At 31.3% G+C, this 25324-nt stretch overlaps 1 protein-coding gene across 2 annotated transcripts; it reads right to left on the bottom strand.

The window, feature by feature from the left end:
- Positions 1-1691: 1691 nt before the first annotated feature.
- LOC143042171 (membrane progestin receptor alpha-like) lies at positions 1692-14760 on the bottom strand. Of its 2 annotated transcripts, none has more exons than XM_076214442.1 (2): positions 14659-14760; positions 1692-2903 (listed from the first exon to the last, which is right to left on the bottom strand). In XM_076214442.1, the coding sequence occupies exon 2, from the start codon at positions 2871-2873 to the stop codon at positions 1899-1901; it is 975 nt and encodes a 324-aa protein (XP_076070557.1). In that variant the 5' UTR covers positions 2874-2903; positions 14659-14760; the 3' UTR covers positions 1692-1898. The 2 variants fall into 2 exon arrangements, with proteins under 2 accessions (XP_076070557.1, XP_076070556.1); XM_076214441.1 differs by lacking the exon at positions 14659-14760 and adding an exon at positions 7449-7754.
- Between the last annotated feature and the right edge of the window lie 10564 nt (positions 14761-25324).

Here is a 25324-nt window from a genome sequence, read left to right as displayed (position 1 = left end):
AGAAATATGGAGATATTTCCAGACTGGAATAACTCACCACAAACAATATAGATTCATATTGTTAAGTATGGTAAATAATAGATAACAACACACTCCCGTTTCAAATGTCAATTTTTTCCGAGAAAGTGATTGGTTCAAGTTTTAAGAAATTTTTATATTTTTTTCAAATGGTCAAAGTTAATATTTTGTCAAATTGTTATGGAATTTCAACAAGCCAAATTAATTTTTGTCAAGGTATTGGGTACCACCTTAAGCATATTTCCTCTTCTGTCCGTATAATCTTCCGCTTAGGAATACGTTGCTAAATTTGAATGTTTTGTTATTCGAAATTGATCCTATTACGACTTCTGAATATTGAACACTGTATACCACAAATTCCCATGTGAATTTGAAAAATCACCCGAAAGAAATATTCCACAATCCTTTTCCACAGAAAAAAATTGTTGATAGTGAACGAAAAGGTAAAACATGCTACACAGAAGAACAAGTGACCAGTATGCTGGAGTGTCTTATTAACAACATACAGATCTGTAGTTGTTGAATTAGGAGGTAGATTTTTTTAACAAAATGTTGGCATTCCTATGGGAACGAACTGTCTGCATCTACTTGTCAACTTATTTTTATTTTCATGCCAGTCTTACTTCCTTCAGACAGTTGACTAAAACAAGAAGACAAAGAAGCTAATCATTTAATTTCACAATCAGGTATACGGATGATGTTCTTTTCATTAAGCATTCAATCATTTCCGATTTGGTTCCATTTATATATCCCTCGGAACTAGAAATCAAACAAAACAGCGGCCTTATTTTTAGACAAATACTTCGAATTTGAAATGACCGGTCATCTCTTGACGATTGTAATATGGGACATACATTTCCCAAATTATTTGGTATTCAAGAGCTTGCAGCTGCTACACAGACTTTATAATATCACCAGTGTCTGTGCAAAAAATTGATGAACCAAATTTATGTCAAAGAACGATTCGTTCTATTTTATAGGAAGATACAAAGACCATGATGATAAATAGTCCGTATCAACTTCACAAATAATACATTATGGTCGTGACGTATAGATTCTAGGTACTAGCGTTGTTTATCGTCTTAATTACGTGTATAGATTCTTTAATGTGTCTTTGTTAATAACTAAACTTTACTGTTTACTCTATGTTTGCTATATCCTTTCGGCGTGGTTTGGTAATTGGCACCGGCTATTGTGATATGGTTATTATGTTTTATCTTCAATTTTCTACATATGGAAGTGTCTGTACCAAGACAAGAATATGTTTCAATTCATTTGATGTGATCGACCTTCTTATTTTGACATTAGTAAAAGGACTGCGATTTAATTTCATTTTTAAGAGTTTTAGTTTTGTTATCATAGATAAAGGAAGATGTGGTGTAAGTGCCAATGAGACAACTCTCCATCCAAATAACAATTTATAAAAGTAAAACATTACAGGTCAATGTACGACCTTCAACACGGAGCCTTGGCTCACACCGAACAACAAGCTATAAAGGGCCCCAAAATTACTAGTGTAAAACCATTCAAACGGGAAAACCAACGGTTTAATCTAAATAAAAAAGGAGAAACGAGAAACAAGTATAAATTACATAAACAAACGACAACTTAGCAAATTTTTGTTATCAGCAAAGATGCTTTTGAAGTAGATTCCTTAAATAATCAAATTGTGACCGTTTTGATAATTTATGAATTCTTTTTTATTTCATGGCCATATTTCATTAAAAGTTCATATTTTTCTTTAACAGATATAAAATCAACAAATGACCTATACAATAAAATTATAAAGACAAACCTCTGCTATTTCTGATTGGAGACAGTAAATAAAAAATATTCATTCTCCGATTTGGAGACTGACTGAGAAAACAGCTCAATTGTGTTTATTTTTCTTTTTTCAAAGTTTGTACTGGAAAATATTTTCTAATGATAAACACACATATAAAAGTGATAATTCCCAAAGACATTGTTGATGATATAAAGAATAATGGCAAGGATGGATGTCCATATGGAGCGTTCCCTTTTGAGATTTCAAAGCGCACTGCGCGAATTTGTAATATCTGAGTCAGTGTTGCAAATATATGAAATATTTGGTGGCTTTGTCCTATAATGTCAAACATGCCCGGAAAAAACACTTCTGGCGAGTGGCAACTGTACGATAATCCTCCAAGTATAAAATATAAATATACCCAATTATAGTTAGTAATGGACGCTAAATGTTCTTTGTTGCCATTAAGTGAAAGCCAATATTTTCTTGCTACTGTTGCAGACATAAGAATTGCGTGCAATGAAAAAAACAAGCTAAGTAGGCCTTTCCTTGTCCTCTGGTGGTCTTTATGTCCAAAACTTGTTTTCATAATACACATGAGAATAACGCCACCAAAAGAGAATATCAAATGAGCGACCAAGTACCCATTTACGATCATGTCATAGGTATATGAATCTGAAAAGTAGTAAATGGCTATCAAACCGGAAGCATACGCGTACATATACGCGCCTGCGTAATCAAACAGAAATAAGCTGTAATGTGCATCAATGTTTTTGCTATGAAAAATGTGTGCTATTACACTTATTGTCGTCGAATATATACAACAAACACTGAAAATTAATAATGTCCATGAGTGTTTGTCACGATAAAAGTCGCATTCCTCGGCATACTGGTAAATCATACTTAAATGTATGACTATGGCTATCAAATGCGTCCATATATTAAAGGTTTCGTTGTGAAATTGACAGATGCTTCGCGCATAATAACTCCACGGCTGATTAATCTGACGGTAACCAAAAACAATTCCCCGATTCTGCAGAAGAGCAGGCATTTTAGATGCACTGAGTGTGTTGGGTGGATTCCAAACCATTTTGATAATTTCTCTCAACAAAATGCAAATCTGTAAGATAAAACGATAAAACATGTATATATAGTAATCCACTACCATATATGAATACATTGAGCAATCGAAAATACCAACGAGTACAGCAAATGAAAATAACACTCTGTTAAGGTATGACAAAATCTAACTTAATTCCCTGCGTTTGAAAGGATTGCCGGATTAACCTTCCCAGTAACATTCTATCCTAAACATCTTACAGTCAACAAAGAACGAATTAATATGATTAATCCTCCTTTCACTCTTTATATAAACATAACAACCACATTTAGCTTTGATTGAGTTAACTTACTGTTCTTGCTTTATCTTCTGCCGAAGTAACTTCTTTGTCGTAAGTGTTTAAGAGGCTGTCCATGGAAAAACCAGGCAGTGGATGGCACATGACATATTTTGTTTTCAAAATGTTTTCATCTATTTCATATCACAAATTTATTCTTTCTCAAAGTTAAATTTTGTTTTTTTATTAACTGAAACAAATAAAGAGAAAAAAATACATAAAAAGCACTGAAAATTCATTGAAAAGGGGAGATAACTCTTCCTTTTGTACAAAATTTTGTTGCATTGTTAGTGAACTTTAAAATCATTTTCTGAGCCATCCACTGTTGATTCAAAAATATTTTTGACATATATATCCTTTGTATGATATAAACATTGCATTGGAACAAAAAATTCAGTGGGGAAAAATTATGTTGTGCCACCCATATCATAGGATTTGTCTGATATTTACTTGGACAGCCTCTTAAACGTATAAATGATGATCACACACTTAATACATCAGAAACTTCCTGGCCCATATCCCCCCCTTTTATGAAAGATCTTTTATAACTGAGTAAAAATTTGTTTACGACATAACATAAATAAATTAGTTCTACAGTAATGTCTTGTCATCTACATCTTCCAGTATGTTTAATGTGGTGTCATTACCAAATTTACATAAATAAGCATATTATTAATCAGAGGTATAAGCGTTATGTCATCAAAGTTTAGTGTGGGTCATAACACTACAGGGAGATGAATCTGTAAAATCAGCTGAACGTTTTAATTAAGTTATATTGTTAAGAAAATATGAAGGTTCTCAATGATCAAAATTTGTGTTTGTATACTGCTATACATCCAATGAAAATTTTCCGATAAAGTGTGTGGTTTAATTTTTAATATTTTCGTCAACGGGTCAAAGTTAATATTTTGTCAAAATTTTATGGAAATTAAACGAGCCAAATTAATTGAAGTCAAGGTGTTAGCTACCACCGTAATCACTGTAAATGCATTTTTTTTTTAAATTAGAATAAGTTTAACATTAATAAGTTTTAATACACCATATTTGTCATAAGAAAATGCCAGTACCGAGGCTGGAATATTACAATTTTTTTTCAATCGTTTGATGTGAGCTTTTGATTTCGAGATTACAAAAGGGACGTTTTGAATTGTTCTTTTTTTGTAATTTTACCTTTGACGGTCTATTATTTTCATATCCTACGTTAAGCGAAATATTACACATGTTTTTGTTTTCCTTAGTATGCTAGAGGCGTGCAATTGCATCTCCCATAAAAAAAAAATCACCCTTCCGTAAGAATATAAGGAAGCGATTCCTGATAAGGATATCGGGATATGTATGCTAAGTCAAATCTTAACTTAGGGAAGTTCTGATAAGACTTAAAAATCGGCACTATAAAAACAATGTAAATAATGTTAAAGTGTAAACTTAATCTTTATTTTGGTAAGTTAGTGCAAGCATACGAGCTATATGTTTTTTTCTTAGATCATAAGAAGCAAATGATATTTAAAAAAATGAATAATATAGCATGTATAACATTTATAATGTGTGAAAACTAAAGTTATGAGCTATGAGCATCAAATAGTTCGTGCATTATTACGAGTAGGTTACAAAAAAAAGCACTTTGAATCATTTTTATATTACCTGTATGGATATGTGTGTGGTGTAATATGCATTAGGAAATTTTACGAATTATTTCTCCTATTCTTGCATTGTAAAACAGGGGGTTGACCTCTGTAAAAAATCCATGTTGGGGGTTTCATTCATTTTAAGCCAAAATATTTAAATGTAGGTTTAAAATTGTATAAAATGTTGCCCTAAGTTAAAAAATTCCAAGAAATGAAGAGTTATAAAACATAAATTGATTAGAGGCTAAATAAAGTAACAGTAGTATACCGCTGTTTAATAGTTGTAAATCGATTTATCATGGTCTCTATTAAATCCTACAATATGTTCACAGTCAAATAATAGGATAAAGTTTAGAACGAATTTAACAAGTCAAACAAAATGTAATAAATGATAAAATATGATTTCTGCATTTGCATACTCAACTAATGTCATTTTGTTACCCTGAAGTTTCGGTTTAGATCACTAGCCTTTTGTCATTTCCAAAGCACGTACGTTGTGAGGATGATGTTTACAACCTGTTTAGTACTTAATAATGCTTAACTGAAGAGATGTTTGGTTGTAAATAATATACCAATAAGTTTTTTTAATAAGTCTAATATATATAGACATATTATATGAGACCAGAAATCGCATTACGAAAATCCAAGATGAAGGGTCAGTGGAAGCCGTTAGCTTATATAAAGACCCGAAGATAAAGGTATAAAGGTATATTTCTTTAGTTGGTGATATTATCTCTCCAAATCTAAAGTGATCTGCTTGTTTCTACTATTTCTTCTAGTGCATTCAACCAAATATCATCAACATGCTTCATTGGTACAACAGTGTCATGTTGTTATCCTCGAGTGACTTCGTCTGTTATCCTTTTAAAATAATTTTCGTTTCTGCTCACTATAAGTTAACAGACATGCCGAGGATTGAATTGAACTCAACACTAAGGTGTTTGCAGTTTCTGCAGGAGTATCACTAGGTTGATAATGTCATCCTCCAAACATCATCTACATGCTTCAAGAGGGAGCAATATTGTACGTTGAACCGTATTGATTTCATTGTTGTTCCTGTAGTGCATGTGGTTAATGCATAAACAAGTGGGTAGATGGCTCCGTCGCTAAAGGATGTAAGGTACAATCTTGACCTTTATATAATGTATTAATGTTGATTAGACTCTGTATGACTTATATATTGGTAACAAACTAAATATCTAACTGTGAATTGCCTTACTTACTAGTGTAAGATGGATTTCCAAAGTAAATAACGACACAAAATGTTATCACAAAATTCAATAATGGTCTATTTTTAAGATAACATTTTTAATTATAAACTATATTTGTAAAATTTTTAAAGAGATTTCAATTTTTCTGTTTAAGCCCTTTCTCCGTCATTGTTTAAAATGTTCGGTTTTTTTTTTCCTTTATATAAATTCGAAGAACATTTCTATATTTACTTTTTCTATATTCTTTTTTTTTCTATTATATTCTCTGCAATGTATCCCTGGCTTTATATCTTATTGTAATAATTCTTCATAAATATATAAAAAGTGTGTGTTTGTTTTACTAATTTATTACTAAATTTATTTCACTTGACTGGGCGTAGTTTAACCGGTTCGCTCATAATAAACCAGTCCATCTATAGATAGATGTTTTAGAATAAATTCATCAATGAAGTGCCCAGTCATTCTTTTGTAAATTCCTTTGATGACACTGATAGGTGATTAGAGATCAGTTAGAATTATTACGGTAATCATCCTTATCACACACATCTGCAAATAGACTGTCCTTATGCAAACTAAAACGTAAGCTCCGCCCGATCATTTGAAATAACATTGGTAATACCTATATATCAATTGAAATTACATGGCATAAACAATCAATTACCTTATAACTTATATTATTATTTAAATAATGTGTTAATTATCATTGATTATGCATTTATCATTGTTTTGTGAATATATAAATATTGTTCATAAGTAGTGTTAGGGTTATAAGTCGTGCGTTTGCTACAAATTGGGAAGATTTCAAAGTATTGAAGTTTAAAATATAAAAAGTGCACCTGCCACGAACCTTTCTAAGGATTGTTTATTCTTAATGCCAAAGTATGGTAAATAATCTAATATTGTACATACTGTTTATGTCGATAAAATTTCTAAATATGAGTCCCTAAGGACATATACATTTATGCCTTAAATCCCTCAAATCCCGACACACACACACACACTCACACACACATACGAATCCCACCCAGTGAGATAAAATAAAATTAACAGTAGTTAAAATGAAAAGGGATGGAATTTACAGAAATTTGCATATTATTAGTATTTAAGATGAACTTTCCATAAAATACTCTTTTCGAACTGGTTTAATATCCTACATCACCACAATGCAAGGTAAACTACCATCACTTTGGCTACGATACTTTTTAGAAACTATGACAAGTGGAAGGCAAGTATGTGGCCTTGTAGGTGTATTGATATTCTTAAGTTTTTAACTAGTATCTTTTGGAAATAATAACCGAAACATTGTACGTAATTGAACACCCTCAAACGCCTGTGTATACATTTAACGTGTAGTATGTGTACTCTATATTAGTGTACAAGGAAAGTTACATCCTATACCACCCATTATGTGTAAACATACAAATGTACTTACATGTACCAGTATCGTATAAGTATCTGTTTAACTGTGAGAGGTGTCGTCTGTCAACTTATTATGTAAAACCGTTAAAAATATCATTGTTGCAAAAACAATTCAAGTTTAAATTCCATAACATGAACCCGGACGCGAATTATACAATTTCTTAACAGATCTTCAATCCATAGTGTATGTAAGGTTAACTTCTTAACTGTGGTTAACCTGAATACTGCATTCAGAAGTATTTTATAAAATGATATACCTGGCTACATATTATATTATATATAACCGGTAATATTTGAAACACACTTTACTATACACATTAGTAATGTTGTGATAGTTGACATCATTTGATTTAAATGTCACTGGTTTTATGCACCTCAACCGAGAAGAAATATGTTTACATAAAAATACAGATCTGGTTCAATCTTGATTAAATTATCCATTTATTTGGTCGTAAATATATTGATGGACTATTGGTTTGTTATATAAAAAGTCCTTATTTTCTAGTCACATATGTATCTGTTGTCAAGCGTTTATCATTCATATGAAATAATATTCATAAATGTTGGGAAATATTTAGGGAATGGTCATTATTTATCAGCTGAGGGGGTTGGTTCAAATTTTTGATATAAAATTTTATGTTTGGAACCCCCGATTATTTTATAAAACCACATAATGACCCCCCCCCCTAAGAACATAATTTCAAAAGTCTGACCCCCCCCCCCCCCAAAAAAAAAAAAGAATTCCCAGTTGTGTTGAGGAGATGGTGACCAGCTACATAGTAACCGGCTTTTAGAAGCTCCGAGTATAACAAACAGCATGTCTTCTTGTTTTTTTTCAAAAAGGAATATCTGAAACGTGAAAAATAGAAAAAAATATACAGAAAAATGTATGTTCCAATTTATTAATTTATTTTACAGCAACCTACAAATTTTATCAGTATACTGGTAAATAAACTGACTGTTATTTTAATCCCAATCACAGGCCCTTGTATCCTATTTTTTTTAACCTTTGAACTTTCAAATATATAGTTATGAATTGGAGGGGTTGGTGTTCAGGATTCCAATGTACAAATGATTTAGGAAGTTCAAATAAAATAACACCGATTAAATGGTTCTTGTCCTTTCTTGATTAAATATGTAAACGATTTTTTTGAGATAAAGAAATATACAAGCAAGCCAGGAACCTCTGGCCTTTCTTTGTTTTGTACAGATGTATATTTAAAGGATTTTTTTTTTTATTAAGGTCTGAAATCTGGATAGGAAAGAATATCGGAGAATGGATAAAATTTACAGAATAATGGACAAAAAAATAAAAAAAAAAACAGAGAACACTGGTGTTCACATATGAATAAAAGGAAAAAAGGGCAAAAAATACTAACGAATAGAAAATATTACCTTAAAAATTAAAGAATACAGAAGGGATATACCTATAATATCGAGATCATCTTTTATTCTTATTCGATATCTTTGTAATAATTTCATAAAATAAGTATACCTATTACCACGTGACGGACATATAACTAACATGTATCCTTGCTTTCATCAAGATAATTATATAAACACACCCATTTCATCTCAAGAATCACATCAAAATTATTTAAACACTATCATAACTATAGAACGTTAATTATGCATGTCCAGAAACCTTTCCAACTCACTGTTTCCTGGGGTCAAAACTAGGAAGAAACGTTTCAAAGAGTTGTTAATTTATGAATTGTAAATTTATACAACTGTGATAAGGAGTGATCAGATTCACTGGCCTTGAGAAATTAGGCATATCCTGCTGCATGGTGCTTTACAGTTTACACTATCAACTTCAATTTTGTCAACAATTTATGTACAAGTCAGACATAAACACCTTTATTGTGTGACCCCCCCCCCCCCCTAGTTAAAATATTTTTATATGGTAACCCCCCAGTGGTATGATATTTTTGGCAATGACCCCCCCCCCTAAAATCTTAAATCTTGACATAAAACTTATGATACTGGATGTTTTATATAATCAAAAGGAGCCATATTATTGAGTAAACAGTTCCATTCTCAATTTTATCTTAAACAAGTATGAAGATTACGAATTGGTATACAATTGAAACAATAGAATACATAGATGAAATATATAGATGGAATAAATACATTGGCAATTATACAACAAAGGCTTATGACAAAGCCAGAAAAGCGTTCCCGACAACACACTTTTACGGATTTCCGATGTGCAGGGATTAAATTATCCATAACATCATGATAATTGAATACGGATGCGTTAAGAGTCAATCAGATTAATTTATGTAGTTAGATTGAAATTTTTTATTTTTCTAAAAAAAACGATAATTTTTTCAGTGCAGCGTTATAATCATCACACCTGCATTTTGCTTATACATGTACATGTGAAATGATTGGCATTCGGCGGGTTGTTTTTGAACAGTTTGAACAGTGCATTTTAAAATGCACATGTCAGTTTATTAAACATGCATAGCACTGGCATGGAAAATATTTCAAAATTAAGATACATTTCAAGATTGAATAAAGAATGGAAACGGTGAATATATCATGGAGAAAACAACCTAAACAGAGAACATGAAACATCACAATACTACTTATCACAGAAAATAAACGTCAAAAAATATTGATGATGCAGAATAAACAAACAAACATTAATATTCACAGTCACACTATTTCAAAAATTCCGATGTCTAATGTTATAATAGATCACACAATAACCTAGCAAAATGACAATGTTTAACAAAAATTAACAAATGGCTACTAGCAATTACTTAAATGCCAACTCAGGACCTCTAGTGCCTCTATCATATGAAAATTAACCACAATCCATGTCGTTAGGCAATGCATTTACTGTCATCATAACTTACATGAGAAAAACATACCCCTATCATGCCGAAAGCTGATTTTTAGAAAAAAAAATGTTTATTTCCGAAGCAAAGACCATTTGAGAGAATCAATATTTATTCAAAAACATGTCATCTTTGACAACAGTATCGTAAATATATCTTTGTAAATAAGTCTGTTTAATGGTTTGGCTTTTAAGAATGGTAAAAAAAAAAATTTAAATAGATATCTATTACTGTTGTCTGCTCTATGGTCGGGTTGTTGTTGCTTTGACACATTCCCCATTTCCTTTCTCAATTTTATCTTATTTTAAAAACAGCAAAATTAAAAACCCTCAAGAAAGCTGTTATACAAAACTGGTCATAAAAAACGATAACATGACTGACATTTAAGATACCATATTTGCAATAGGTATTAGTGTTATACATGCAAGCTATTATGCATTATTAAGCTTATATATTTGCATTTATACAGACACGATACTAATTACAAAATGTACATCTGAATAAAAGAAATACCCGTGTAATATACATAAAGGCAACAGTAGTATACCGCTGCTCAAAACTCATAAATCTATGGACAAAAAACAAAATCGGGGTAACAAACTAAAACTGAGGGAAACGCATTAAATATTAGCGGAGAACAACGACATAACATTAAAATGTGACACACACAGGAACGGACTAAGCTTTAGACAAAATCCTATGAGAATAACAAATATAACATCAAAACCAAATACATGAATTTGGGTTAGATAAGTACCGTGACACGTCTTATAGTAATGTGAATTCACACTCAAAAAAAAGAGAAAACAAACGACACAACGGAAACACAACGTTAAAATGTAACACACAGAGAAACGAACTATATTATAACAATTGCCATATTCCTGACTTGGTACAGGACATTTTTAAAGGAAAAAATGGTGGGTTGAACCTGGTTTTGTGGCATGCCAAACCTCCCTATTTTATGGCCATGTGCAATATAACACTAAAATGACAACACAACATTACTGGACTACAATATAAATAAATAGGAGAACACAATTGACAAAGAAACACACGAATAATAGCTAACAAAAGGCAACAAGTTTTAAAGTTTTAATACGCCAGAAATGCATTTTGCCCACACAACACTTACTAGTGACGCCCAGATACAAAAGTTTGAAAACCGAAACAAGTACAGTTCATAAAAATTGTCAGGCCAGGGTTTTCTGTTAGGTACCAGAACATCCCTATTATTTAGAATAATTTATTCTTTTGCAAACAGTAAATTTTATAAAATGACTATACTAAAAATATACATGATACAGGAAACAACCGAAATATATTACAAAACCCGACAAAATGCAACACAAAATATATAGACCATCCGAATAAGTCAAAACCTCAACGCCAAGTGACGTCATATTAGAAATTATAAAAAAATGACAAAAAAATGACGTCAAATTTGAATTTGTAAAACAGATCATCAAGAATAAGGATTAATTCAACCAAGAAGTATTTCTAATATGAATACAGTTAGACATTATGAACATTTCAATCTCTTTTTTCTATACTGTTTAATAAGATTGTATTGAGCGTTATTAATCGATTTTAGTTCACTCAGTTATTCAAGTCTCGAAAAATAAAGATAGCAATTTCTATGTATGCATCAATACATTCTCTAAAATATCGAATTATCTGTTAAAAACAAACGTATATTGTCAAACTAGATCACAGTACGTGCTCAAATTGTTGCAATGCCTAAAACAAATTCACACAGAAAGAGGAACAAAAATGCACTAACATGCTTAACCCCGCCACATTTTTTTATATATGTGCCAGTAATTCAGTGGTTGTTTGTTGATACACATCTGTCATTCATTCATTTTTAGCTCGTCTGACGAAAGGGCCAATTGACATTTTCTCATCACTTGTCGTCCGTCGTCGTTAACTTTTACAAAAATCTTCTCCTCTAAAACTACTGGGCCAAATTTAATGAAACTAGAACATAGGGGTAAAATCTCTATAACCAAAGCGTTAAGAGCAAATCTGACAGTATTAAAAGTGTTTATCAGGTCAAAATCTATCTGCCTTGAAATTTTCAAATGAATCGGACAACCTGTTCTTGGGTTGCTGCCCCTAAATTGGTGATTTAAAGGATTTAAGGAAATTTTGCCGTTTTCTGGTTATTATCTTGAATATTATAGAGATAAACTGTAAACAGCAATAATGTTCAGCAAAGTAAGATCTACAAATAAGTCAACATACGCAATATGACCAGTTGACCCCTTAGGTAGTTATTGCCCTTTATATTCATTTTTAACAATGTTTCGTAAGTTTTTATAATCTTTTACAAAAATCTTCTCCTCGTAAACTACTAAAACAAATTTGACCAAACTTGTTCACAATCATTAATAGGGTATGTAGTTTAAAAAATATGTTTGGTGACTCGGCCAACAAACCAAGATGTTCGCCATGGCTAAAAATAGAACAAAGGGGTAAAATGTAGATTTTAGCTTATATCTCTATAACCAATGCGTTTAGAGCAAATATGACGTATTCAAATTGTTAGTTAGGTCAAGATCTATCTGCCTTGAAATTTTCTGATGAATCGGAGAACCTGTTCTTAGGTTGCTGCCCCGGAATAAGTGATTTCAAGAAAAATTGGCCGTTTTTTGGTTATTATCTTAAACATTATAGATAGAGATAAACTGTAAACAGCAAACATGATCAGTAAAGTAAGATCTACCCCTTATAGTCAATTTTTAACACTTTTTCGTAAGTTTTTATAATCTTTTACAAAAATCTTCTCCTCATTAACTACTAAAACAAAATTGACCAAACTTGTCCACAATCATCATTAGGGTATCTAGTTTAAAACACGTGTCCGTCGACCCCGCCCACGAACCAAGATGGCTGGTATGGTTTAAATTAGTACATAGGGTAAAATGCAGTTTTTGACTCATATCTCTGAAACCAAAGCATTTAGAGCAAATCTGTCGAGGATTAAATAGTTTATTAGGTCAAGATTTTTCAACCCTGAAATTTCAGACAAATCCGACAACCCGTTGTTGGGTTGCTGCCACTGAATTTGTAATTTTAAGAAAATTTTTGCAGCTTTTGGTTTTATCTTTATTATTATTACAGATAGAGATAAACTGTCAACAGCAATAATGTACAGCAAAGTAAGACAAATAACTTAGATGATACAAAATGGTCAATTGACCCTTTAAGAAGTTATTCTCTGTATAATAAATTTTTAAGAGCTTTCATCAATTTTGTTAATATTTGTAAATTTTTACAAAATATTTTCCACTGTAACTACTGGGCTAAGTTCTCTATAGATAGAGATAATTGTAGACAGCAAGAATGTTCAGTAAAGTAAGATCATGAAACCATCTGTGTCCTTTATTTACTATTCACATAAACCAAGATGAGCGTCCAATATTATCAAAATGACCAAACAATTACATGTAATAAAACTTAATAACGCACTCTCTGAGTTTGTTCATGACCCCTTTTTGACTATTGGCAATGATTTTTCTTATAATCTTCGGAATTAGATTTCCTCTCTCTTTAATACATCTGTTTCAAATTTGTTTTAAAACTAAGACAACCTATTGCCTATCCTGTTTTTATAAATTGCAGTTTTTTTTTTATCTGTTTTGTAACTAAAACTGATCATTGAAAACAATTCATTGATTTTTCTATGCTCATAATGAATAACAAACATTTCTTAAGATTCGTTTTCTAAATCTTAACTTATTTATTTTTCGATTATTATTTTAACTTCTGTTTATAAACCTCACCAGTGATTTTGCCAAAAACTTAAATTTATGTGCACTTTGCAATATCTTAATATCGTTTTTACATATACAAGAATGGGTTTTTGAGGATCGAATCAGTCAACCAAATGTTTTAACCATTTTTCCCTCCCAGTGTTGACGTCCCTTAACCTTATTTAATGCGTAATCATTCCCTTGCAAAAGTGTTAAACTGAAGTTTTCATGAATACGAATTCAATGAGATTGAATTATTTACTTGTGAATAGATTTATCATTAGTGATATTTCTTTTCTTATTTTGACAAAACTTAGACAGACAGGCTCATTAAAGATATAGATAGAATAAAAAAATATATAAAAAGAAACCTCAAGTTCCTTCTAACTCTTATTTAAAAATGGTAATCATAATTCAAAAATTGACCTATACCTTAAAAACCTTAAACAATCTTCCAGATGTATTTTGCGAACCATATCTAGTAAACAAATGTAAGATCTGAACCCTTTTATAAATAAGCTTGTTTCCATCGAAAACCCTATTCTTTTTTTTTTTTTTTTTGCGCTGACATAGAAATATCTAAATTATTGATTAGCAAAAAAATGAAAGTTCTTACTTTTTTTATTCCTGAGCGTTGTTTAAGATTGAATGAAAGTTGATTCTGATTAATGCAAAAATTTACAACGTATAGTGTAGTCGACTTAGAAATTAAATAAAGAATCCTGACGAATATGAATTCTGGTGATGAGTGATATAATGTTCCAGTTCCGATAGCTGTTGGGTATGATTATCTATTATTTTGTGTCCGCAGGATTACAACTGGTTCTAGCTGACCTTCTAGATTCCGTGATTTGGACATAGTCATCTTAAGCCCTCGGGATACATGTTATAGTTGTACTGGAGAACTATTCACTTAAATTTGTGTATGGCCATTTCTGTAATTGTTTTAAGCATACGATTATTTGTCCAAACAGTATCTAATTACTGTCTAAAACGTAACATCACAAAAATACTGAACTTAGAGGAAAATCCAATCGGAAAGTCCATAATTACATGGCAATATCAAATGACAAAACACATCAAAAATGAATGGACAAGAACTGTCATATTCCTGACTTGGTACAGGCATTTTCAAATGTAGAAAATGGTGAATTTAACCTGGGTTTATAGCGCTCACCCTCTCACTTTGATGACAGTTTCGACAAATTCCATTATATTTACTATGATGCGTGAAACAAACAGACATAAATTATATATATAGTAAAATCGTTGTAAAAAGCATAAATTATTAACACATTAGTCGTTTTGCTATTAGATAATGATGTTCTAACCAACACTTTTTTTTTTTGCATTTGTACAAATCAAAGACTTTCTCTTTGACCATTTTCCCGAATACTTTGTAGGATTGTTTGTGAGCGTTGTCCACAGTCTCGTTTTTATCTTTTAAACAAATTTCATTGCAAGATACCAAGACCTTGTTAATAAATATTCCTTATCAATTTCACAATTAAAAAAAAACGATGGTCTTGAAGTATACATTATAGGTACTGCCGTTGTTTGTCATCTCAATGAAGTGTTATAGTATTCCTTTATTTGTCTTTTAAATTATTTCTTTAACAGTTGAGGTTACTTTTGGCAATATCTATTTGCGGTGGCTTGTTACTTTAAGGTGTAATACCACCACATCATCATAGTACGTCACAGCCGGTTTTATGCAAAAATATGTCGAATAAAATATTCCCTTGAATTGAAACTTGCATGTAATTAATCCTACACTTCATTGTAGTCAATGATTATGTACGGTACCAAGTTTAACTTTAATTTAACACGCCAGCCGCGCGAGTCATCAGTTACGATCAGATCAAAATAGTTATAAAGCCAGACAAGTACAAAGTTAAAAATGCATTGAGGAACCTAAATTCCAAAAAGTTGTGCCAAATACGTCTAAGGTTATCTATTCCTGGGATGAAAAAATCTTTAGTTTTTCGAAAAAAATAAAGTTTTGTAACGGAAATTTATAAAAATGACCATATAACTGATACTCATGTCAAAACCAAAGTGCTGACTGCTGGTTAGGTGATACCCTCCGGGACAAAACGTCCACGTGGTGTAAATAGATATCAAAGGTACCAGATTATAATTTACTACGCCAGACGCGCGTTTCGTCTACATGAGACTTATCAGTGACGCTCAGATCAAAATAGTTATAAAGCATAACAAGTACAATGTTGAAGAGCATTGAGGATACCAAATTTCAAAAACGTTGTGCCAAATACGTCTGAGGTAGTCTATTCCTAGGAAACGTAAAACATTTTGGATCATAAACATAAATCTTGTATCTTTCAAAGTATCATTATATTTTTTTTTTTATTTTGGGTTTCTATAAAATATTTTGGACACTAGAGGTAAGAAAGAGTGTAGACAAATTAAAGAAATCATTGATTATTTTTCAATATGCAATGAAATGTAATTGATATGTATTTTATAATACTAGAAAGGATAAAACTGTCTACTGCCAAGTATTTCTTTATTTAAAACAAAGAAAAATTCTGCACAATTTTTCGAAAAATGAAAATTTAACAAGAAGTAATCGGGAGAAATCAATTGTGGTATTACACTTAATATGGGAACAAGTACATGAACCGTTGACCTTGTGAGTACTCTCATGTTTTTCTTTTTAAGTGAAATATTTAAAAAAAATTAAATATTCTGAGTGGATTGAAATATATAGGACTCTACCATGAATATATACAACTGCTTCCATACTTAGTGTTTTGGATAGCTTTTTCTCTTTAATTCTTATATTCTGTTATAATAGAAACTTTCCCTAAGAAATGCTTTCGTAAATAAATAGTTAGAGGTAAATGAAATTATTATTAAAGCAGAAACAACAAATTATTCACTTAAAAAAACCTTTTTATGTCCCTCTCTGAAACGTGTTGTAAATTTACGGTTTACGTAAGGACTTATTGAAACCTCATTGGAGACAGTAAACTTTTATATGGATAGTTCATGCAGCTTGAATATTTAAATTATCAATTATTATTATATTTCTATCCAAAATCAGTGAAAGTTACCCCTAAAAAGTAGAACGTTGCAGAAAATTAGAGGTCTAAATGGACCAGAAGAGACCTCATAAAGAAGACAAAGAGGTCCATTAGTGGTTTTTGTCATCCAAAAGTCATCCTTTGTATAATATTAAATTGTTTGAAGGTAGATGAGATAAATATGTAACTACTTATTGGTCCACACTCTATTCTTTCATGATGCGGCTTGGTTTAGATTTTTTAAAGAAATTTTGCTCGAATCGCTGTTAATGTCGTCTTATATTATTCTAGATTTTTCTCAAACTATTGTACTGATTATGACAAAACTTGACAGGAATGCTGGAAATAACCAGTATAACAAAGGAAAAAAGTTACGTTCAGTTTATTCAGCAAAAAACATATAATTACAGTATATTGAATAGGCCCAAAAACCTTCCATTGCAACAGTCCACAATCGTTGTTACAAGAGTCGATAAAGTGCATAAAGTGTAGCACCCATCTTTCACGAGGCATTGAATTCAACGTCTGCGTTCTTACCGGACGTTACTGCGTATTTGTTTATTTAAATGAGTGCTCCACTTTGGTAAGGGTGTTACACACAGTAGAAAGAAGACCAATAGTGGCCATATTTCTTATTCTTGTCGGCGGTGGGTACTTCAATAAGAGTTAAATTGCGATTTATATGTGATTCAATCTAGTTATTTGACGATCATCTTTTGTTCAGAATGTTACTATTTTTTTCTATCGATTTTAATATTTTCAAAGACGTAGGCAATACATGTAACTCGCCTAATGATTCGTCTGACAATTTTAATAATTTGACTTTATCTTTTTTCGTGCTTAAGTTTGCTATTTAAACTTTTGCTTTTTCTTTTTCTATGGCAAGATAATTATAATATCATAAAAGGCAAAATTATTTTAAAATATCATTAAAGGGAAAGTCATAAGGCAGTTGTGATGTAAATAACAAAATGTCACAAAGCAATTTTAACCCCGCAGTATTTGCACCTGTCTTAAATCTGGAGACTCTGGTCTTTGTTAGTCTTGTATAATTTTTAATTTAAGTTCATTTATATGTTTCGGAGTTTAGTATGACGTCCATTATCACTGAAATAGTACACATTTTTGAATTTGGGGACAGCTGAAGCACGCCTCTGGGTGTGGGATTTTCTCTCTGTATTGAAGACTTATATGTTTTCTGCTCTTTTGTCGGGTGTTTGTCTCTTTGGCATATTCCCCATTTCCCTTTGTAGAATCAAATTAATTTATTTTGGGATAAGGGGTTTCAAACGCCAGTTTTGAACCCGGAGTACTGAGTTCAGATTTTAGACCGTATGAGGTACAGGTGTTGTGGACAACTCCCAATTAACTACTTAAACATATTTATATATAACTAATTCAGGGGGAAATCAATCCATCTGAAAGGCTGTGAATTTGTCTCATATGATTATACAACTCCGAGCTTGCTTTCAATATAATTTTATATTGTATACCATTTTTTGCGCTGGTTTTTGTATCTTCAATGCAATCATTTAGCAATGATTTTGATCTCCAGTAATCCAGTAACGAAAGGAGCAGAATAGACATATCAAATAATAGTCTGACAACTTGATATTGTTTGTATGTTCATAGTAACGAGCATCGTTCTCTTTTGAGTGGTGCTAATAAAATTGGCTTTTTTTAATAAATCTATGTTTAATATATTAACAATGTGGTTCAATCAAGGACGATGACCGAACAACAGTGTAACCTGCCTAATCAGACACCCGAGTATTCAAACATCCTGCTTTAACCGAAACCTTTGTCCGGTCTTAAAGTATACCGTACCTTGCAGAAAAAGCCCGGTATTTCCGACACTCCCAATAACACAGGTTTCACTGAATGCGTATTGTATAGATACCTGTCTTCTGTAGAATTGTGATGTTTCGTCGGATCGTATTTTTTTCGTCTTGTCTTTGATATAACACTGTATCATTTGTCTAACCATTATCAAGCTTTAAGGTGGTACCTAACACTACATACAGGGATATAGCTCTGTAAAATTCAGCTAAAAGTTTTTATCACAATGTATTGTTAAGGAAATATTAAACTTCTCAATGATTCAAATTAGTAATGTCAAACTGTTATATAACCAATGAAATTTTTCTGATAAAGTAGTTGGTAAAATATTTTGATTTTTATTTTTTTTGTTAAAGGGTCAAAATTTTATGAAAATTATACGAGCCAAATTGATATAAGTCAAGGTGTTTGGTACCACTTTAAAACAAATTAAATGCCCCAACAATCTTACTTGTGTTTGAACCTTCTACCGAAAATGAACAACACTGATTTTAATATCGGTAGAAAAGAGGGACGAAAGATACCAAAGGGACAGTCAAACTCATAAATCTAAAACAAACTGCCAACGCCATGGCTAAAAAATGAAAAAGACAAACAAACAACAGCACGCATGACAAAACATAGAAAACTAAAGAATAAACAACACGAACGCCAGAGACTTTATTAATAAAATGCTTTAATTTTACATAGTAAGCATTTAATGTCATTCAAGTGAGAAGTTTAGCTATCTTTAAAGCAATGTTCAATCCACCATTTTCTACATAAGAAAATGTATGTTCCAAGTCAGGAATGTGACATTTATCCATTCGTTTGAATTGTTTGAGCTTTTAATTCTGCCATATGATTTGGGACTTTCTGTTTTGAATTTCCCTAGGAGTTCAAAATTTTTGTGATTTTACTTTTTAATTTAGTACGAAATTTAATCACAAAAATATAGATTTTTTTGTGGAACTTTATTCATCATTATATCACACCATGTTATAACTCTAATATGTTTTATATATATATATATATTATACTATTAACATTGTTATGACATATCCTTAGACTATCTGTTTTATTGAGTATAGCCGATATGATTACCTATTAGCAGATTTATCATTCTGAGTTCTCATTCAACAGCTGCAAGCATTATTTGATATGCTACTCTCAAGTTACTGTTGTGTCTGCCGTTTTAAACCATCTTTAAAAAAAATATTAATTCAATTGAACAGCTTGCTTCACGGATGGATAATAAGTGTCATATTCCTGACTTGGTACAGGCAATTCCTATGTAGAAAATGGTGAATACACCTCAATTGGTTCGTTACGTGCATGCATGTTCATATAATACTACTGACATGTGAATATCGATATTGTTATATTGAAATTTTCTCTTATATAATGCTTTTTTTTTATTTAAAATAAAGGAGAATATTTCATATTTATAGAAGCCTAGTAGGCTTTATATCTCAATTGGATTTTCGATTAAAGCAAAACATAAGTCACGCCAAGTGTTCAATTATGTTAAAATCGTATGTTTTGGAAATAATCTTCGTTACATAAACGAGCCACCACATGGAGTAAGGTATACAAATGAAACAAAATACGAAATACTGAAAAGTTTGCAAAATTGTTGGTAGCAGTCTGGTGATCTATAGATCACATTATTTACTCTTCCTCATACCTTTAAACTGCAAGCTACACATCTTCATGTGCTGACCAGCCATCCCTCTTTTCCCTACTTTCCTTGTTTAATAAAGGTTTGGTTTAATTATTTCATATAAGTGTTTATTGATAGTTTAGATGTCTTTAAAAGAAGAGCGAAAGATACCACAGGGACATTTAAACTCCATAATAGCTTGCCCTTGATGATGATTACCCAAGTATAATAGGGATGAGTCTCTAACTTACAATGCAGATATAAATGCAATTAAAGAGGGCAACATTTTGAATCCCGCGCAAGGACCAGTGATTTATATAATATCAAATATCTTAACTTAACTTCTAAACCCAAAGATGACATTATTTTTGCATTTTTTTTACTACGTTTAACTGTTGTCTTTATTTCGGAAAATAGTTATCAAAGGTACCAGGCTTATAATTTTATACTCCAAACGCTCGCATCATTCATCGCACAATCAGACTGTAAATATCTTATTGCACCTTTGTGCTGATACGCAACTAGAGGACTTCATTGTTTTGGGATAAAAGTAAAAGACCCATGGGTACCCAGATGATCGCTGTATGTATTGAAACACAACGAGAAAACCGCAGACGGGCTTAAACTGGCCCTTGAATAAAAATGTACTAGTTCAATGACAATGGACATCACAATAGACTCAAAAACAGATTAACTAAAATGTAAAAGAACATACAAGATTTACAAAGAACAAATGCTCCTTACTTGGCAAAAGTGCGACGGGGTTAAACATATTTTTCTGAGATAGCAAGCCTCCCCCTGTACCTATAGCCATTGTAGAAGTAACAAATCATAGCAATACGCACAGTAAAACACAGTTAAAAGGAATTCCGAGTCCAATGACAGAATAGAGAAGAAAAGAAACTAAGCAAAATGACAATGATACATAAAAAAAGATAACGAGCACTTCTTGGGATCTCAAATTAAACGTTATATTGTTTTGTAATTTTATTTCTTTATTTATTGTTCCTTCATGTATATGATAGACTATTTAAAATTTTCCTTAGATCAGGATAAAAATTCTGTTTGCCAAACGCGCGATTCGTCTTCAAAAAAGTTATCACTAACGATCGAACCAAAAAAGTTTAAAAGGACAAATAACGTACGAAGTTTTAGAATTTTTAAGACACACACTATAGAGTCTATACGAATTATGTCCGTTTTAAATTTGAATATGAAAATAAGGATTTACGACATTTGAATAAACTACATCATAATAACAGAGTTATGACTTATTTTTCAACATCGTGTAGCCGTTTAAAAAGCCGATATTCGTGTTGCTTTTAGACTTGCATGATACTTTTTGTAAGATTTCATTTTTCGATTTTGTAAAACAAAAACGAAACTTCTAGGGTCCCACAAATGAACTTGAAAAAGAAAAACAATACAACCTACGTGTACGGACCTATTATATATATTATCTTGTTTTCACAATACGTATTGTTTTCTGGTAGGTTTCAAATATATATATATGTTAATTTTCCTGACTGAAGTCACCACCCTCGTAAGTGATTATTTTTATTCAAGCACAATATTTGGGAAAATTAAGATTTTGACATGTAACATTGACTCTTGACTTGTGTTTTTTAATAGATGCCTATTGGCTATGCGTATAGTTGGGCTGCACACTCATTAATATCAATCCAACTTTATGACGCTTTAATTGAAAATATCGATTTTCAGCAAGGGTCGAATTAAAGTCTTAATCTGCAATCGAGTTTAATCATTCTTTACGTTAAAGTTGTACTATTGAGTTTAATCACAATCATAGAATGAACCTTATTCTTTACAAAAACATTCTGATACAGTTCATTGTGAATTTAATTATTAACTTCAAAGGTAAGAATTACAGCCTTTTATTAATGTATTACTTATCTAATTACTCACACATTTCTATATTTATATTCGCGCAATTGTTATAAAATACATCAAATGACATAGTAACAAACCTGATCTTGAACAGTATCAATTTTCTTTGAAAAAATTTGCCTGTGACGTAATTTTTGTGGCGTTGACCCTGTCGTGTGTCTGTTGTGCTGTTTTTTGTTCTGCCCTTTGCTGTTTTATGTGTTCGTTTCTATTCGAAATGTGTTTTTTTTTTTGTATTGTTTGTTTGTGTAGTTATCTCTCCTAAAAGTTTTTGCGTTTATTTGGTCAGTGTTCCTGTCATGTAATGTTGTCATTTTAGTGTTATGTTTAATATTGCCATAAAAGTGCGATGTTTTGCTAGCCACAAAACCAGGTTCAACACGATTTTTTTTCTTCAAATGTCTCAATCGATTTATGACTTTCAAACAGCGATATACTACTGTTGCCTTTATTTTTTTTTTTTTTTTCATTAATGCAATATTTTTTATAACCGAATTTGCATTGCAAAAATAGCTTTATCAATAAACTTAATACCAATTTTACCTATTTAAATGATATATTGGCTCTCCTAATGACGACTTCATTAATGAGATTTATTTTACTGAACTTACTATAAATAAAGCAAATACCGACAATGAACACTGCCCTTTCCTCGATCTTGATATCTATATATTTTAACAGGAAGCTTAATACCAAAATTTAAGAGATGATTTTTCATTTCGTACTGTTAATATTGATATTTTTAGCTGGTGTCGTTCCCTTGTCCCAATCTTATGGTATTTACGAACCAAGACTTGTTTGATTCGCTCGTGTATGCAACAATATATTTGATTTCAACAAAAAAAATCTCTGTATTACTGAAAAATTATTACACAAGGGTTTTCGATAGAACAAACTATTAAAAAGGTTTACTTAATTTCATCGTAGCTACAATTACATCTTTCATAAATATGAATAAACATACAGACATCTTACATGTTCAGTTTTTTCACATTCAATCTCTTATGGTAATATTCTTTACAAAGCACAAAAATGTCGGTATTCATCTCAAAATCTAACCAAACCTTTAAACAGGCTTATTTAGAAGAGATATAGTTACGATACTGTTGTAAGGTTTTTAACATGTTTAATGATGGCAAATTTTGGTATTACTATTGGTTCACTCATAGGTTCTTTGCATCGGAATTAAACGCATTTTTTTTTAAACCAGTTATGGCATGAAACAGGTTATGTTCTTTTCATATATTTTATGATGGCAGGATTTGCTTATTTTTCGTATGATGAATAAATGAAATTTTCAATCAATTTAATTGAGGACTAAAGCTGGCATGGCAGTAACTGCTAGTAGTCCTTTGTTGATTTATGTATTATTGTCATTTTGCTTAGTTTATTTTGTTGCCTGTTCTGACATCGCACTCGAACTTCTTTTGAACAGAGTTTTACTATGCATATTGCTGTGGTTTTTTTTCTTTCTACATTGGCTAGAGTTATAGGGTGAAAGTTGAGATCTCACAAACATTATTTAACACGTCGTCCATTTGCGAATGTCCCAAGTCATATGGTTTTTCATTTCAGTTCCGTTATATGTTTTGGAGTTCAATTTGACAACAATTTTCACTGAAATAGTACACATAATTATTTAGGGGTCCGATGAAGCCCATTGCCGAGTGCAGGATTTTCTCGGTCCGTTGAAGACCAATTGTTGGCCTTTTGTCGGGGTTTTGTCGCTTTGACATATTCTGTATTATTTTTCCATTCTCAATTTTATTTAGATAATACAATTAAGGATGTTTAATAGCTTCTAAAACAGTATTGTGTTTGGAAATTCTATGGTTTTATCCATGGCGTGAAACTAAAATATTTCCCTGCAAACCCCGACTTTTCTTTTCCTAATCTTATTACAACTTGTTAAAAATCAAGAGGCCATATGCAATAATGCTATAAAATACTTTTTTCTAAAGAAAATGGGTGCAAAAATTAAATATATACAAAAAAGTCTAGAAATACTTATTTCAAGCAAAATTCTTATATAATGACAACAAGCACACGGACCTAAAACATCAGCTACTTTTTGGTCCATTACTTATATATTTAAAAAAAAAAGCTTGTTATTTTGAAACAGAGTAGCGAAGTTCCTTAAAATTCATTATAAATTGTAAGAATAATTGTGAGAATGTACCGGTAAGTCGCTTTCCTTTTCCGGTAAATCAATAAATAAACTCATCATAGATACCAGTACTAACTTTTGTATATACGCCATACGCGCGTTTCGTCTACAAAAGACTCATCAGTGAGGCTCGAATCCAAAAAAGTTAAAAAGGCCAAATAAAGTACGACGTTGAAGAGCATTGAGGACCAAAATTCCTAAACAGTGTCACGTGGAAAATGACAACACAAGAAACTATACGAATAAAAAACAGTTTAATTGAAAGAAGTCAAAATATTAATGATAAGTTTACTGTATTTGTTATAAATGGCAAAATGTCATCTTAATTAAATAGATTAACACGATTTTAATATATGTAAGTTATAGGAAAACACATCACATTGTAATGTCAAGCAAATATTTGCACAATGTTTGTTCTTTGTCGGAAAGTATAAAAATTCATTTGCAGGAGCTTCGCGTTTCGTCAACAAAAGACTTATCAGTGACAGTGGAATACAAAGAAGTTAAAAGGTCCAAAAAAGACGACGTTGAAGTGCATTGAGGACCAAAATCCCAAAAAGTTTTGCCAAACACAGCTAAGGGCATCTATTTCTGATGTAGAAAAGCCCTAATATTTTTAAAAAAATCGAAAGGTTTTGTAAACAGTTCATATATAAATATGACGATATCAATGATAATT

Source organism: Mytilus galloprovincialis, chromosome 8 (assembly GCF_965363235.1).
Source record: "Mytilus galloprovincialis chromosome 8, xbMytGall1.hap1.1, whole genome shotgun sequence".
Classification (NCBI taxonomy): domain Eukaryota; kingdom Metazoa; phylum Mollusca; class Bivalvia; order Mytilida; family Mytilidae; genus Mytilus; species Mytilus galloprovincialis.
Note: the sequence above shows the minus strand (reverse complement) of the source record. Positions and strands in the feature narration are given on the sequence as shown.

Bases quoted from the DNA above. Each gene is read 5' to 3' on its own strand.
- LOC143042171 (XM_076214442.1), bottom strand. From the start codon at position 2,873: ATGGTTTGGAATCCACCCAACACACTCAGTGCATCTAAAATGCCTGCT.